Source organism: Apium graveolens, unplaced genomic scaffold (genome assembly GCF_009905375.1).
Source record: "Apium graveolens cultivar Ventura unplaced genomic scaffold, ASM990537v1 ctg5279, whole genome shotgun sequence".
Taxonomy (NCBI): Eukaryota; Viridiplantae; Streptophyta; class Magnoliopsida; order Apiales; family Apiaceae; genus Apium; species Apium graveolens.
The window spans coordinates 23,283-40,050 of record NW_027418908.1 but is presented as its reverse complement, the minus strand read 5'-3'; the positions used below and the strand labels follow the sequence as shown (position 1 = coordinate 40,050).

At 33.8% G+C, this 16,768-nt stretch overlaps 1 protein-coding gene across 1 annotated transcript; it reads left to right on the top strand.

Moving 5' to 3' along the window:
• The first annotated feature begins 10,145 nt into the window (after positions 1-10,145).
• LOC141702553 (uncharacterized) lies at positions 10,146-10,962 on the top strand. Its single transcript, XM_074506218.1, has 2 exons — positions 10,146-10,436; positions 10,549-10,962. Exons 1-2 carry the CDS (start codon positions 10,146-10,148, stop codon positions 10,960-10,962), a joined length of 705 nt encoding a protein of 234 aa, XP_074362319.1.
• Positions 10,963-16,768: the final 5,806 nt, after the last annotated feature.

The window sequence follows — 16,768 nt, the reverse complement described above, 5'->3', positions numbered from 1 at the left end:
AATCTTTTTGTCTTCTAAGGTATCAACGTAACTTATAATCTAATTTGTTATGGTTGAAACTTTGGAGAAAAATTCGGAGACAATTTCACTTTCTTTCATCTGCAAATTATCAAATTCTTTCCAAAGTGATTGAATCCTTTGAATTACTTCTTCAGGATATCCCATGCTTCTTTTGAAGTTTCAACACTCATGATATGAGGAAAAATGGCTTTCCTGACTCCTTCTTCAATAAAGAGAAGAGCTTTTGCATCCTTTTTCTTTTATTTTTTAATTCAATTTGCTTAGCCGTTGTCCAGGAAGTTATCTCCTTCGGAGTTGGTGCTTCGTACCCCTTTTCAACTAATTCCCACAAATCATAAGACATAAACAATGTCCACATTTGAATGCTCCATAAATCATAACTTTCACCATTGAAAATGGGAATACTATTGACATGCTATTTTATGAGAGAAGTGATATTATTTTTGTATTTTTAGGAGTGAGATATGAGTTGCTGTGATACCAAATTTGTTAGGTATAAAGCTTGATGAAATCAGGAAAAGGAATATTTTTTTATATTTTTTTTTCTGACTTCCATATGCTGTATTATAGTCATTATATACATAAATGGATATATCTAGAATCCTAGAATTCTTCATAAATTAGATACATGAATAATTTTCAAGACTCTTGGTTTCATATAGTAACACTCATAATGAGTCTAGGACTAAAACATTCTAGATACTTGGTTCATGGGAATTACAAATTATCTTTTTAACATGCTCGGCCCAGTCGGTAAAATATGGGCCGTAATTCTACTTTTAAATTTTTATTGTAAAGGTCTTGGAAGTCTGAAAAAGCCTAATAATGTAATTCAGCGGGTTAAAATTATTTTTTTACGAGGAGATATTAATAATTAGTCCTTATTTCATTTGAAAAGTTCTTGCTATAATTTATTTTTTAACTATTGGATTTTCGATGTAAACATGTGGAAGGTTGGATTATTCTATTCAACCACCTACAAATATTATGTATACTGATCTTAAATAATATGATAGTTTGTGTAAGTACTAAGCCACATTTTAAATTCATATAGTTTTTTAAAATACCGCGATATAGGTTATTCTCTCATATCATTTTACTCCTCATTTCTGGACTTACCTAAGGCATTCAAATTTCAAAAATTAGCTACTTCTAAATATAAGGTAATATTTATAGTGGTGCTTCTTAAGTGTATGAAAGATAACCGATTAAAATGGTAGATAAAGGTTAGGAATCATGTGTATTTCGGATGATAAGCAAAACACATAGCACAAAACTGGCTAAGTCAAATCATACGAGTAATTATCAACGGCCTAACGGCTATCTCAAGGCATAGTTGTTGATATTGTACTTATCAATGGATAAGTTTTCTGTAACATTTTCTACACGATTCTAGCATAGCCAGTATCAAATGCCTGGATACTATCCAGGAATAATGTATCGAAAACTTTAGAACATATAAATGCCGTTGAAATGTTTCCTTAACATCACCTGATCTGACATTGTTGCTTCTGTTTGAGGCTATATTTCAATTGCTAATAAAGAAGAGTTATATATATATATATATATCTATATGCATATGTTTTCTCCTTTTTTAATCTCTTATAATTGTGTTTTTGGGTACATCTTCAATGACACGGTCAATCCGATCTATTAAGAAGTAAATATGGATTGTACAATCAAGCTGATCTGATCTGAAACTGCCATATCAGGTGGTCTGTTTTGAGAAAGCTAATTTTCACTTGACACCATTTTCTAGATACGATAAGGTCTCAAATATTAAATTGAAAATTAAAGTAACATAACTGAAATCTTAAAAACAATCGTCAGAGTAAAACTAAGCAAAACAATTATTCAACCCACAAAAGTTTGATGATCATTACGTAGTCACTGCGAGCATAAAATTTGTTTTTTCAACCCACCAGGGGTTGATAGAAGTACTCAAAAGTCAAGATAGTTGTCGCCTTCAATAAATTTAGAAAAAAGCGCCCAGAAGTCATCATCCGTTCCCTAATAACATTTCACAGAGGATTTAATCATTCAATATATAGTTTAGAATTTGAACTGCTAAGCTACTACTGTAAGCTAGGGTTTAGGGTTTCGGATAGTATCAATTCAAAACTGGAAGTCTCAGTATTGTCTGCTGAGTTCGCAATGCATCCATTGTCATGCTTCTATAATATGTGACATGTACAGTATGAGTTAAGCATTGAGGTTGATGAGCATAAGAGACTCATGTTCATTTTTAACACATGGTACTTAATTATGCAGTACCCTGTAGATATAGGAAGATGAAGTAGATATAGTTGCAAAAGAAGAACAATTAGTTCGTTAAGTACCCTTTCTGCAATATCAATATATAAATAAATTTACATATGTTAAGTATATACCTCATCAAGGTTTGTGTGCACCTTGTTAGCATTTGGCATATCTTTATTTCCCAGAAAGGCATCTCCAAAATGAAAATTGTTTCCGACATAGCAGTCTTGATTTTGGTTCTACATGTGATAACACATAGAGGAAAAAGTTGAAGATAATTAATTAAGCAGTTATATATCGATATCTAAATAATTTTACATATATTAAGTATGTACCTCATCAAGGTTTATGTGTCCCTTGTCAGCATTTGGCATGTCTTTGTTTACCAAAAAAGCATCTCCAAAATTAACATTGTTTCCCAAGTAGTGGTCTTGATTGTTGTTCTACAAGCGATGACACGTAAAGGAGAAATATATATATAATCACGCAGCAATATATCGATATCTAAATAATTTACACTACAAGAAAACAAGGCTAAATACAACCGCACAAATACAACCGACATCAAATTCAACCGTTTTCGGTTGAAATTAAGGGCGCGGCTAAATACAACCGCATGCGGTCGTATTTAAATACGGTCATATTTAGGCGGTCGAATTTAGTACTAATTACAACCGAATAAATAGAACCGTATTTATATACAACCGTATACGGTTGAGTTTAGGTGTGCTCCTAAATTCAACCGCATTCGGTCGAATTTAGCCTTACTAATTATAACTGAATAAATACAACCATATTTATATACAACCGTATACGGTTGAGTTTAAGCGTGCTCCTAAATTAAACCGCATACGGACGAATTTAGCCTTGCCAAAAAATGGAGGGAATTTTCCCGCCAATGAATTTTGTACTAAATTCAACCGATTTCGTTCAAATTATTTTTAAAAATGGCGAAAAATTTCTGGAAAAAAATATAGAATAAAATTTACACGAAATTTATATTTTAGTTCTTGCAAAAAAGATTATTATGGTAGTTAGATATTTATCATTCAATTAATAATTATAGTTTGAGTTTCAATTTATTTTGTATTTGTTTTAAATTATAATCCACCCATACGGATATGAAAATTATTGAAAAAAAAGTTCACGGAAAAATGTAAGTAATTTGAATATTTAAATTTTAACTATTTTGACATCCGTACGGTTGGATCATTCATTAATATTTTTAAAAATATCGAAACATCAATATGGGATTAAACACTAGTTAGAAGTACTGGTCAAACTACTCTTTGACTACTAAAAAGGCAAACCAAATATATTTATTTTTTTCTAAAATTTGTGTCATATCACTAAAATATATAAATCTTGACATCCGTACGGTTGGGTCATTCATTAATATTTTTAAAAATATCGAAACATCAATATGGGATTAAACACTAGTTAGAAGTACTGGTCAATTTACTAGTTGACTGTTAAAAAAGCAAACTAAATATTTTTTTTTTCTAAAATTTTTGTCATATCACTAAAATATATAGATCTTCACATCCGTACGGTTGGATCATTCATTAATATTTTTAAAAATATCGAAATATCAATATGGGATTAAACACTAGTTAGAATTATTGGTCAAACTACTCTTTGACTATTTAAAAGGCAAACCAAATATATTTATTTTTTTTCTAAAATTTTTGTCATATTTAAAATATATAAATCTTGACATCCGTACGGTTGGATCATTCATTAATATTTTTAAAAATATCGAAACATCAATATGGGATTAAACACTAGTTAGAAGTACGGGTGAAATTACTCTTTGACTATTAAAAAAGCAAACCAAATATATTTATTTTTTTCTAAACTTTTTGTCATGCCACTAAAATATATAGATCTTGACATCCGTACGGTTGGATCATTCATTAATATTTTTAAAAATATCGAAATATCAATATGGGATTAAACACTAGTTAGAAGTACTGGTCAAACTACTCTTTGACTATTAAAAAGATAAACCAAATATATTTATTTTTGTCTAAAATTTTTGTCATAACACTAAAATATATAGATCTTGACATCTGTACGGTTGGATCATTCATTATTTTTTTTAAAATATCGAAACATCAATATGGGATTAAACACTAGTTAGAAGTACTGGTCAAACTACTCTTTGACTATTAAAAAGGTAAACCAAATATATTTATTTTTTTCTAAAATTTTTGTCATAACACTAAAATATATAGATCTTGACATTCGTACGGTTGGATCATTTATTAATATTTTTAAAAATATCGAAACATCAATATGGGATTAAACACTAGTTAGAAGTACTGGTCAAACTACTCTTTGACTATTAAAAAGATAAATCAAATATATTTATTTTTGTCTAAAATTTTTGTCATAACACTAAAATATATAGATCTTGACATCTGTACGGTTGGATCATTCATTATTTGTTTTAAAATATCGAAACATCAATATGGGATTAAACACTAGTTAGAAGTACAGGTCAAATTACCAGTTGACTGTTAAAAAAACAAACCAAATATATTTATTTTTTTCTAAAAATTTTGTTATATCACTAAAATATACAGATCTTGACATCCGTACGGTTGGATCATTCATTAATATTTTTAAAAATATCGAATCATCAATATGGGATTAAACACTAGTTAGAAGTTCGGGTCAAATTACTAGTTGACTGTTAAAAAAGCAAACCAAATATATTTATTTTTTTCTAAAACTTTTATCATATCACTAAAATATACAGATATTGACATCCGTACGGTTGGATCATTCATTAATATTTTTAAAAAATAGAATCATCAATATGAGATTAAACACTAATTAGAAGTACGTGTCAAAATTACTAGTTGACTGTTAAAAAAGCAAACCAAATATATTTTTATTTTTTTCTAAAATTTTTATCATATCACTAAAATATACAGATCTTGACATCCGTACGGTTGGATCATTCATTAATATTTTTAAAAATATAGAATCATCAATATGGGATTAAACACTAGTTAGAAGTACGGGTCAAATTACCAGTTGACTGTTAAAAAAACAAACCAAATATATTTATTTTTTTCTAAAATTTTTGTCATATCACTTAAATATACAGATCTTGACATCCGTACGGTTGGATCATTCATTAATATTTTTAAAAATATGGAATCATCAATATGAGATTAAACACGAGTTAGAAGTATGGGTCAAATTACTAGTTGACTGTTAAAAAAACAAACCAAATATATTTATTTTTTTTCTAAAATTGTTGTCATATCACTAAAATATACAGATCTTGACATCTGTACGGTTGGATCATTCATTAATATTTTTAAAAATATCGAATCATCAATATGGGATTAAATAGTAGTTAGAAGTACGGGTCAAATTACTATTTGACTGTTAAAAAATAAACCAAATATATTTATTTTCTTCTAAATTTTTTGTCATATCATTAAAATATACAGATCTTGACATCCGTATGGTTGAATCATTCATTAATATTTTTAAAAATATCGAATCATCAATATGAGATTAAACACTAGTTAGAAGTACGGGTCAAATTACTAGTTGACTGTTAAAAAAACAAACCAAATATATTTATTTTTTTCTAAATTTTTTATTATATCACTAAAATATACAGATCTTGACATCCGTACGGTTGGATCATTCATTAATATTTTTAAAAATATCGAATCATCAATATGGGATTAAACACTAGTAATAAGTACATGTCAAATTATTAGTTGACTGTTAAAAAAACAAACCAAATATATTTATTTTTTTCTAAAATTTTTGTCATATCACTAAAATATACAGATCTTAATATCCGTACGGTTGTATCATTCATTAATATTTTTAAAAATATCGAATCATCAATATTTTTAACCATAAATCCCCCCATCTGTAAATTAATTAAATTGACACTTCTAAATACAACCGATGACAGTTAAATTTAGTGCCACGTCAGCGATCCGCGTGATTTAGATCTAACGTTCCAAATTCAACCTCCTAAACAATGATCCAATGGTGGATTTTATATGTTATAAAACATTATTATAAATCAAAACAAAAAAATTATAAAAGAAATAGTTTTTAACCTAAACCCCCACCTCCCTCCCTGTTGGGCACGCACAACCCCGTCCCCCTTTCACCCTCTCACCGCACACCCTCTCTGTTCCTCAGTTTTTTTTTCCGGCGAAAATTCATGAGTGACTTCGCCAGCTGAGTGTCCTGAGTACTTCCGTTGGATAAATGAAGATCTAAGCCCCTGGAGGAAGACCGGTATTACAGAGGAGATGGTGGAGCGAGCCAGAAGGACAGCAAATTTTCGTCTGGTAATACTAAATGGGAGAGCTAATGTAGAAACAAATCATAGATCATTTCAAACCAGGGATGTTTTTATACTATGGGGGATTCTGCAATTGTTGCGGTTGTACCCAGGCAAGGTTGTACCGGTGGTGAGGCCGCAGATGATTGTGTGTACCCGCCTAGTTCTCCATGGATTTTGCTCTTATTTCTCTTTAAATGGGATTTGCTCTGTTTAATGAGAAATCAAAAAAATTCAAGAAACAACAGCTTAGTTTAAAAACAGGTTAGTTGGTTCAGGTATTTCATCAAATAGCTTAAAGGCATCATTTAAAAACTCAAACTCCCCGTACAATTTGTGAGGGAAATGGAGACATTTAGTGGAAGGCTGTGGAGGGATGAGATAAAGGAGAAGAGGGAGAGAGAGAGAGAGGGGTGGGGGCCGAATGGAGGGGTGGCCGGGAGAAATTCCGGGCGTTGGCCTGAAAGGCAGATGAAGGAAAATAAGTTTTAATTTATTTTTTACTTTAAAAATCTATATTTAGATTTTTTTTTTAAAATTTATGTTAGTTAATTCAACCGAATGCGGTTGATTTTAGAATCTTATCTTTGACTATATATGGTTGAATTTAAGTTTTTGGCGGGCACTTTAAATTTTTTAAAAAAATTCAAAATTTTGGGCGGAATTTTTAAATTTCAAGTGAAAATTCAAATTTTACTGAATGCGGTTGTATTTAAGCGGTTGTATTTAGTCGGTCGTATTTATCCGGTCGTATTTAGCCGGTCGTATTTAGTGTAAATACAACCGGTCTGCTAAATATTACTCGAGCATTTTCGACCGGTCGAGAAACCGGTTGTATTTAGCTAAATACAACCGGAAACGGTCGAATTTAACTAAATACAACCGATTTTTTGCCGTTTGTATTTACCCGTTTTTTTTGTAGTGTTACCATACATTAAGTATATACCTCAATAAGGTTTGTGGGCACCTTTTCAGCATATGCCATGTCTTTGTTTCCGACATAGCAGTCTTGATTTATGACCTACATGTTAAAACACTTGTTTGAATAGTTGTAAAAACTATGTTGTATATCAGAGAGAGTAGAACGTAAATTTATGTTAATTTACTAAACCTTACCAGGTGATTGGCAGGTACTTCCATCAAGGAAAAGGTTACTTTGATCAGCAGGTTCATATTGCTGCTCAGGGAGAACATTATCGAATGTAGAAGATGTCAAATTTCTCTGTGAAATAAATGTATTGCAAACTTCTTGTCCCCTGCCAGTATAGCAGTTGGATGGCTGCATTTGTTTAGAAAAGCCATTTTGATTCATGTGAATCGGAGCCAAGGTTTAGACTGTTTTCCCATTTTGGAGTGTTTTAAACAAGTCTGGATTTTGTTCTGCTTCAGACTGTTTCTCTTGGTCGATTCGGTACTTCTGCGAATATTAGAATAAAGAAGACATTAGAACAGCAGAATTAGAAATTCTCGTCACACAGAAGAAAAGGAGAAAAGAGGGGGGAGGAACTAACTTGCAAGTGACTGGCTACTTGTTCCCTCCTCAGTCCAGGCACATTCATTACGGTAACAATGTTCCTCGGAATAGATCCTACAACAAAAATTCATCGCGGACAATTCAAGTATGTGAGACATAATCAACATCATTAAACTGTAGTGAAAGACTTGTTAAAATGTAACATCTTACCTTGAGGCCCTAGATGCTGCACAGCTCTTACAAACTTGTCATGGAGAAAAGGTGTCCAATTAAGCTTGTTCTTTTTTGTTAGAAGAGCTTTGTCTTTCAGAACTCTGTTTTTGCCATGATTATGATCTTCATTATCAATTATCTGAAGCTTTCGCTTCGATTTCTTTTCATATAACTTATTACCAGTGTCATCTTCATTGTCCTTAGCAGAACTATCATCAGATATTAAGTTTTTCCCTTTAGCTAGATTCTTTTTCCATTGGTTCACAAAATCCCATATTGATTTCAAGTCTTCTGTAGTAATGGGCTTAACTACGAAAAGGGAAGCTCCACTCTGACTTCCCTTGCATAGATAACTAGCTTCTCTGTCACCTGACATCACTAACAATAAAATTTCAAGAGTTTGATTAGTCTGTTGGTGAAGATCATTGAGGGAACTGTACAACTAAAATTGAGGAAAAAAAATCCAAAAGATTGATACTAATCATTTGAAAAACTAATCTAAAAACCGAGGAACCACCTTCTTAATATCGTTTACTATTGCATAAAAAATTTATTATGCGGTTCAAAAAAATTACGGTAATCAAAAAAATACCTAACATAGCACTAGATAAAACTATTTTCATAAAGCGCGGTTATATATTAATGAAATTTAAATTCAGTTATACTGACACTCACATACAACCGGTAATTGAAAATCTTGATGAATCCTTCTTTGTAGTTCAAACCCATCCATGCCTGGCATGTGGACATCAGATACCACCAGATCAAACTTAATGACTCCAGTCCGTAGGATGGGCAAAGCATCCAGAGGATGTTGGGAAAGTAATCTAAACTTATTCTGCAATTTCAGTATTTTATTTTATTGATTTGGTTGTGTTGTCATGATCTGTAACCAAGTATTTGGTTGCAATGGTTAATTGTTAATTGAGAGTTTTCAGGAGGAATAAAAGGATAGTCACTAAGTAATTGTAGGATATTAGTTGTAGTTTCTGTTTTTAGCATCTTGTCTGTACATTGAGTCTTGTATAAGTACGCTGGTTATGATGAATGGAAAAATACATTGCTGCAATATTTCTTCCCAGTTGCAAAACAAACACATATATCTATATTTATTTCCAAGAATCTGGTATCAGAGCCATAGTGAATTAACGGATGTCAAAGGACAATAAGACGGAGACAAGCAAAACCAAAGAGATCGGACTGACCTATCCTATGTTGAATCGAGGAAACTACACGGTGTAGGGTTTAAAAATGAAAGTCTTTATGGAGGCGCACAGAGTGTGGGATGCAATTGAGCCTAAGGATCCGAAAATAGTGATTGAGGAGAGAACTGACAAGGTTGCACTTGCCGCTGTGTATCAGGGCATTCCGGAGGACATCTTGTTGTCGGTTGCGGAGAAAAAGACGACGAAAGAGACTTGGGAAGCAATAAAGACGATGTGTCTAGGTGCCGATCGTGTTAAGAAGGCGAAAATTCAGACCCTCAAATCTGAATTCGAGTCTCTAAACATGAAGGACAATGAGTCACTTGATGATTTCTGCATGAAATTGTCCGGACTAGTGACAAACATACGAATGTTGGGAGAAGAAATTAAGGAAGCATATGTCGTGAAGAAGCTACTTCGAGCAGTCCCTGCAAAGTTCTTGCAAATTGCTTCAACTATCGAGCAGTTTGGCAACTTGGAGGAGATGACAATTGAAGAGACTGTTGGGTCTCTTAAAGCCCATGAAGAGAGGCTACGAGGTCAAGTCGAGACCTCTGGAGGACAGTTACTTCTCACAGAGGAATAATGGACCAAGAAAGACAAGGAGGAAAGAAAGCTGTTGTACACGCGAGAGGAATGGATGCGGAAAAACAACAAGGGTGGAGCCGATGTGTCCTTGAGCCAGAGAGCCAGGAGTAACAGTGAATATCAAAGTAGAGAGTCCGGACGTAATTGGCGTGACAAGAGTAAAGTCCGGTATTTTAATTGTGGCGCATATGGTCATTATGCGGCTGAATGTAAGAAGCCTAGACGAGATAAGGATCAGAAGGAAGAAGTAAATATGGTGCAGATGCAGGATGATGAACCTGCTTTGCTAATGACAGAGTTTGAAGAAAATAATGAAAAAGTGATGCTGCTCAATGAAGATAAAGTAGTGCCAAAACTAAATAAAAGTGATGTGGGGAATCAAGTAGACTCAAATCTATGGTATTTGGACAACGGTGCCTCAAATCATATGACGGGTCAGAGATCTAAATTTGCAGAGTTGGACGAGAACATTACAGGGTACCAATTTTGGAGATGGTTCTGTCATGCACATTAAGGGAAAGGGTTCAGTAATTCTATGCTGCAAAAATGGAGGGGAAAGAATTCTTCGTGAGGTAAACTACATTCCCACTCTTTGCAATAACATTATTAGTCTTGGGCAAATGTCGGAGGAAGGAAATAAGGTGATTCTCAATGGCGAGTATCTATGGGTTTATGATAAAGAAAATTTGTTATTAATGAAGGTCAAGAGATCGATGAATAGGTTGTATAAAATCATTATAGACAGTAGGAAATCAAGTTGTTTGCTATCAAAGTGTGATGAAATCTCGTGGTTTTGGCACTCTAGGCTTGGCCATGTAAATTTTAAAGCGATGTCGTTGATGTCCTCAAATCAGATGGTGCGGGGCTAGCGAATGATTAAACAGAAAAATGAAGTGTGTTCTGGATGCTTAATGTCAAAGCAAACAAGGCGACCTTTTCCGTCTCAAGCTACTTACAGTGCAAAGGAGGTTTTGGAACTGGTACATGGTGATTTATGTGGGCCAATTACACCAGCAACTCCTGCCGGAAATCGATATTTTCTTTTGTTGATAGATGATTATAGTAGAGTGATGTGGGTTTACATGTTAAAAAACAAGGATGATGTACTTGAAACGTTTAAGAAATTCAGACTCCTAATTGAGAACAGCCCCGAGAAGAAAATCAAAACACTAAGAACAGATAGGGGAGGAGAATTTTTCTCAAAGGCATTCAACTCGTACTGTGAAGGGGCAGGAATAAATTGACATTATACAGCCCCCTACTCGCCACAGCAAAACGGCGTAGTAGAGAGAAGGAATAGAACGGTGGTTGAGATGGCCCGGAGTTTTTTGAAGCAGATGCAATTACCATCTATGTTATGGGGAGAGGCCATTCGACACTCAGTGTACATTTTAAATCGCTTACCACAAGAGCCGTGTCTGGAGTAACACCATACGAGGCCTGGTGTAAGACTAAGCCTGACATTGGGCATGTTCGTGTCTTTGGTTGCATAGCCTACATGAAAATACCATCACAATACACGAAAAAACTCGATGGCAGAAGTAAAGTTGTAATTAATCTTGGCAAAGAACCGGGGACTAAAGCCTACAGGTTATATGATCCCGAAAATAAAATATTACACGTAAGCAGAGATGTCTTATTTGACGAGAAAAAGGCATGGGACTGGGAGAAAACCAGTGAGGTTGAAGAAGCTCGAACTGGTACATTTTCTGTGATGACTAGGTTTACAGATGAAGAAGAAGAAACAACTGAAGGGGAACAAACACCAGTGACACATGGTCAAAACTCAAGTGAAGAAAGCTACCAAAACCCAAGCAGTGAGAGTTCGAATGATCAAACAGGGGAAAGTATGTCAAGTTCTGAGTCTGAAAGCAACACCGAGCAGCCAAGAAAATTCAGAACTCTATAAGAAATATACGATGCCAGTGAGGCAATCGAACTTGAAGACGAAGAATTGTTACTCATGGGTGTGGATGAACCATCGAACTACAAGCAAGCAGCGATGGATAAGAATTGGCGATTGGCTATGAAACAAGAGATGGACGCAGTTGAAAAGAATAATACCTGGAAACTGTCCGAGCTACCCCCCAGCCACAAAGCTATTGGCTTAAAATGGATCTACAAGCTCAAAAGGGACAAGAATGGCAAAATTGTGAAGTATAAAGCGAGAATTATAGCTAAAGGGTATGTGCAAAAACGGGGAGTGGATTTTGAGGAGATTTTTGCACCCGTCAATCGACTTGAAACGGTTCGACTTTTACTAGCTCAGGCTGCAAAACATGGCTGGGAGGTGCATCACCTGGATGTAAAAACAGCATTGCTGAATGGTGATATTCAGGAAGAGGTATATGTTTGTCAGCCAGATGGTTTTGTAATAAAGGATAAAGAACACCTCGTATATAGACTCATTAAAGCATTATACGGCCTAAGACAGGCCCCTCGTGCCTGGTACGCCAAGCTGAGTAAGAACCTGGAATCACTTGGGTTTAACAGGTGTCCGTATGAACATTAGGTGTACACAAAAGGGATTAGTGATGAGAGACTAATTATTGGCGTATATGTGGACGATCTTTTAGTGATAGGGACATCAGTTTCGGTCATTAAGGAATTTAAGAAACAAATGGGCGAAAGATTTGAAATGAGTGATATGGGTCATTTGTCTTACTACCTTGGAATTGAAGTAGCACAAGGATCTGGTTTTGTTGAACTTAAACAAACGGCGTACGCCAAGAAAATTCTGGAGAAGGCTGGGATGGTGGATTGCAACCCAACAAAGTTCCCCATGGATGCAAAGGAGTGTCTCACGAAAGATGAATGTGGTAAAACTGTGGATGCCACTCAGTTTAAAAGTATGATCGGAGGTCTGCGCTATCTGGTACACACTCGACCCGACATAGCTTACTCGGTTGGGATGGTTAGTAGATTCATGGAATGTCCAACTACACTCCACTAAATGCGGCGAAGGGTATTCTACGTTATGTGAAGGGTATAGTTGAATATGGCTTGGTATATACAAGGGAGAGTGGTAATAACTTGCTTACTGGGTACTCAGACAGTGACATGGGTGGAAGTATTAAAGATTGCAAGAGCACGGGAGGAATGGTTTTCTACATAAATGAGAGTCTCATAACCTGGGTTTCGCAAAAACAAAGGTGTGTGGCACTTTCAACTTGTGAAGCAGAATTTATGGCAGCAACTGCAGCTGCGTGCCAAGCTGTTTGGTTGAGAAAGCTCTTGGGACAGTTAACTGGGAATTATGTGGGTCCTGTAGTACTGTATATCGACAACAAGTCAGCTATTGACCTAGTAAAAAACCCGGTTTTTTACGGACAAAGCAAGCATATAGACATTCGCTATCACTTTGTTCGGGAGTGTATTGAACGGGGAGAGATTGTAATCAAGCATGTGGTCACGAACAGTCAACGAGCTAATATAATGACTAAAGCTCTCAACACAATCAAGTCCGAGAGCATGAGGAAACTACTGGGTGTGAAAGATTTGCGTAAATAAGTTCAGATTAAAGGGGAGAATGTTGGGAAAGTAATCTAAACTTATTCTGTTATTTCAGTATTTTATTTTATTGATTTGGTCGTGCTGTCATGATCTGTAACCTAGTATTTGGTTGCAATGGTTAATTGTTAATTGAGAGTTTTCAGGAGGAATAAAAGGATAGTCACTAAGTAATTGTAGGATATTAGTTGTAGTTTCTGTTTTTAGCATCTTGTCTGTACATTGAGTCTTGTATAAGTACGCTGGTTATGATGAATGGAAAAATACATTGCTGCAATATTTCTTCCCAGTTCCAAAACAAACACATATATATATATATATATATTTATTTCCAAGAGAGGATCCTTGGCAGTCAATACTATGAGAAAACAAAACAAGAAAATATTAGACGCAAAATCTGTTAAGTAACGATATTTTATTATTCATTCAAACTGAGACACTAATATAGAAAGAAAGAGAACATGTCCTACAAAGTAGGAACTAAACCAACTGAACTCCTAAAAATATTCAACTACTAACGTTATTCTCCAATACTCCTATTATGACGCTAAGCACCTGATGACCACGACCAACTCTTAGCATCAGATACAGACATCAGCTAACAAACAAAGCAACAACAAAATAAAATATATAAACTAACTCGAGTTTAGATTAAATACCCACAATATTTTCATTGGTACTTTCATTTTTTGAGCCACTGTTCTGGTTATTTGACTTGCAAATCTCCATGTTGATAGTTGAAATGTATCTGCAACAGTAGCGGAACCAGAATTTCGATAGAACAGATGTAGCGCCTAATTATGTGTCCAATATGCATAAATATATACCACATGCAGAGCAAGTCGGAATCTACGTATGGGCATTTTGGGACATGAATGTGAATGGTGAATAATTATAATAATATTTTTTTTAATATGACATATTTCCCGAAATATCACAATTAAGAGAACTTTTTGTGAGATCTAATTAATTTTTCTTTATATCAAGACACAATATTAAGCACTCGTCAAAGTTGTACAACAAAATAATATTTATTATAATTTTAGTTTTAACAGAATTTCTAATTGTGTAGGAATTTCGATCTAAGATTCGGAAGTTAATTGTCACTTTTTTATTTGAAAATTGATGAAAATAGCAAAAAGTCGGATTTCATGTGGATACGAATATATGTAACTACAAAAGCACAGAACTTGTTAATTAAAACAATAGCACTCATATACGTCTCGACCTAATCGGTGAAGCACGGGCTCGACTCTATCACTAAAATATGGTGAATAATTATATTAATTTTAACTTTTTTGTATGACACCTTTCCCGAAAAGTCAAGGTTGAAAGAAGTTTTTGTGAGATTTTATTTAATTTTTTTATATTAAGACACAATCTCTAAACACTCTGTCAAAATTGTTGAGCAAAAGAACATGTCTTATAATTTTATTTTAACAAATTTACTAATTATGTAGGAATTTCAATCTAAGATTCGGAAGTTAGTTATCACTTTTTAATTTGAAAATGGACTGAAATAGCAAAAAGTTGGATTTTACGTGAAAATGAATATATGTGACTACCGATAATATGCACAAAACTTATAAACCGAAATAATATCACTCAAAAACTCGACCTAATTGGTAAAGTATGGGCTCTGTTAGATACAGAACTTGATGAAATAAAAAAAAGGAATATTTTTTTCTGACTTCCATATGTGCATATTACAGCATTATATAGATAAATGGATATATCTATACTCTTCCTAGAATTCATCATAAATTTGATACATGAATAATTTTCAAGACTCTTAGTTTCATACACTAAACACTGATAATAAGTTTAGGACCAGAACATTCTAGATACTTGGTTAATGGGAATTACAAATTATCTTTTTAACATCCCCTCTTAATTTGTAATTCTTAGTCGATCTCTAAAGTATGCGAACTTATCACTTGAGACTGACTTTGTGAATATATCTGCAACTTGCTCATTTGTACCAATGTAGTCCAAGCGAATGTATTCGTCTTGCACCATATCTCGAATGAAATGATAACGAAGTTTAATATGCTTGGTCTGAATATGAAAAACAGGATATTTAGTCATTGTTATGGCTGCATTGTTGTCACAATAAATAATAGTTGGATCATTCTGAACTTGCTCTAAATCGAACAAAATTCATCCTAACAAAGCAGTTTCATATGATGCTTCTATTGCTGAAACATATTCAGCTTCTGCCGTAGATAGGGCTGTTGTTTTCTGTTTTTTTATGACCAAGGGATAACATTTGTTCCTAGTAAGAAAACATATCCAGATGTACTCATTCCATCATCCAATGATCCTCCCCAATCACTATTAGTATACCCAACCAACCTATTATCTTCATTAAGAATATATTTGAGACCATGATTCTTTGTACCCTTAAGATAACGCATTAAGAATATATTTGAGACCATGATTCTTTGTACCCTTAAGATAACGCAGAATGTGTTTTGCAACTGCATAATGTGTATAACTTGGATTATATATAAATCTTGAGAGAAGGCTAACTGACTGTACTATATTTGGACGGGTATTTGTGAGATATATAAGTTATCCCACAAGTCTTCTATAAAGTCTTTCATCAACCTTGTCTGAACCATCATCAAGTTGTAACTTTTGATTTGTACCCATCAAAGTTTTTATTGGATTACAAAATTTCATGTGAAACTTCTTTAATAGACCATCAACATGCCATTCTTGAGACAAAAATATTTTTCCTTCTGATTGCTTCATTTGAATTCCCAAAAAACATTTCATGAAGCCTAGGTTAGTCATCTTGAATTCTTCTTTCATATAATTCTTAAAATATTCTACCAGATCAGTATTAATTCCCAAGTAAATTAAGTCATCCACATATAAACACGTAATCTGAAAATCATGCGTACCAGATTTTTTAATATATAAGGATGGCTCATTTTTTTCTTCTCTGGAAACCTTTTTGATGAAAATAGCCATCTATCTTGTTGTTCCAAGCACACGGTGCTTGTTGGAGTCCATATAAATCCTTAATAAGACGTAAACTTTATCTTATTTTTCTTTTATCACGTAGCCTTAAGGCTGCTCTACATAAACCTCTTCATTGAGTTCGCCATTTAAGAATGCTGACTTGACATCGAGTTGATACACTAGTAGTTGAAGTTG

Bases quoted from the DNA above. Each gene is read 5' to 3' on its own strand.
- LOC141702553 (XM_074506218.1), top strand. From the start codon at position 10,146: ATGCGGAAAAACAACAAGGGTGGAGCCGATGTGTCCTTGAGCCAGAGA. The intron at 10,437-10,548 runs GTAGTGCCAAAA...CTAAATTTGCAG, and splicing joins TGCTGCTCAATGAAGATAAA to AGTTGGACGAGAACATTACA.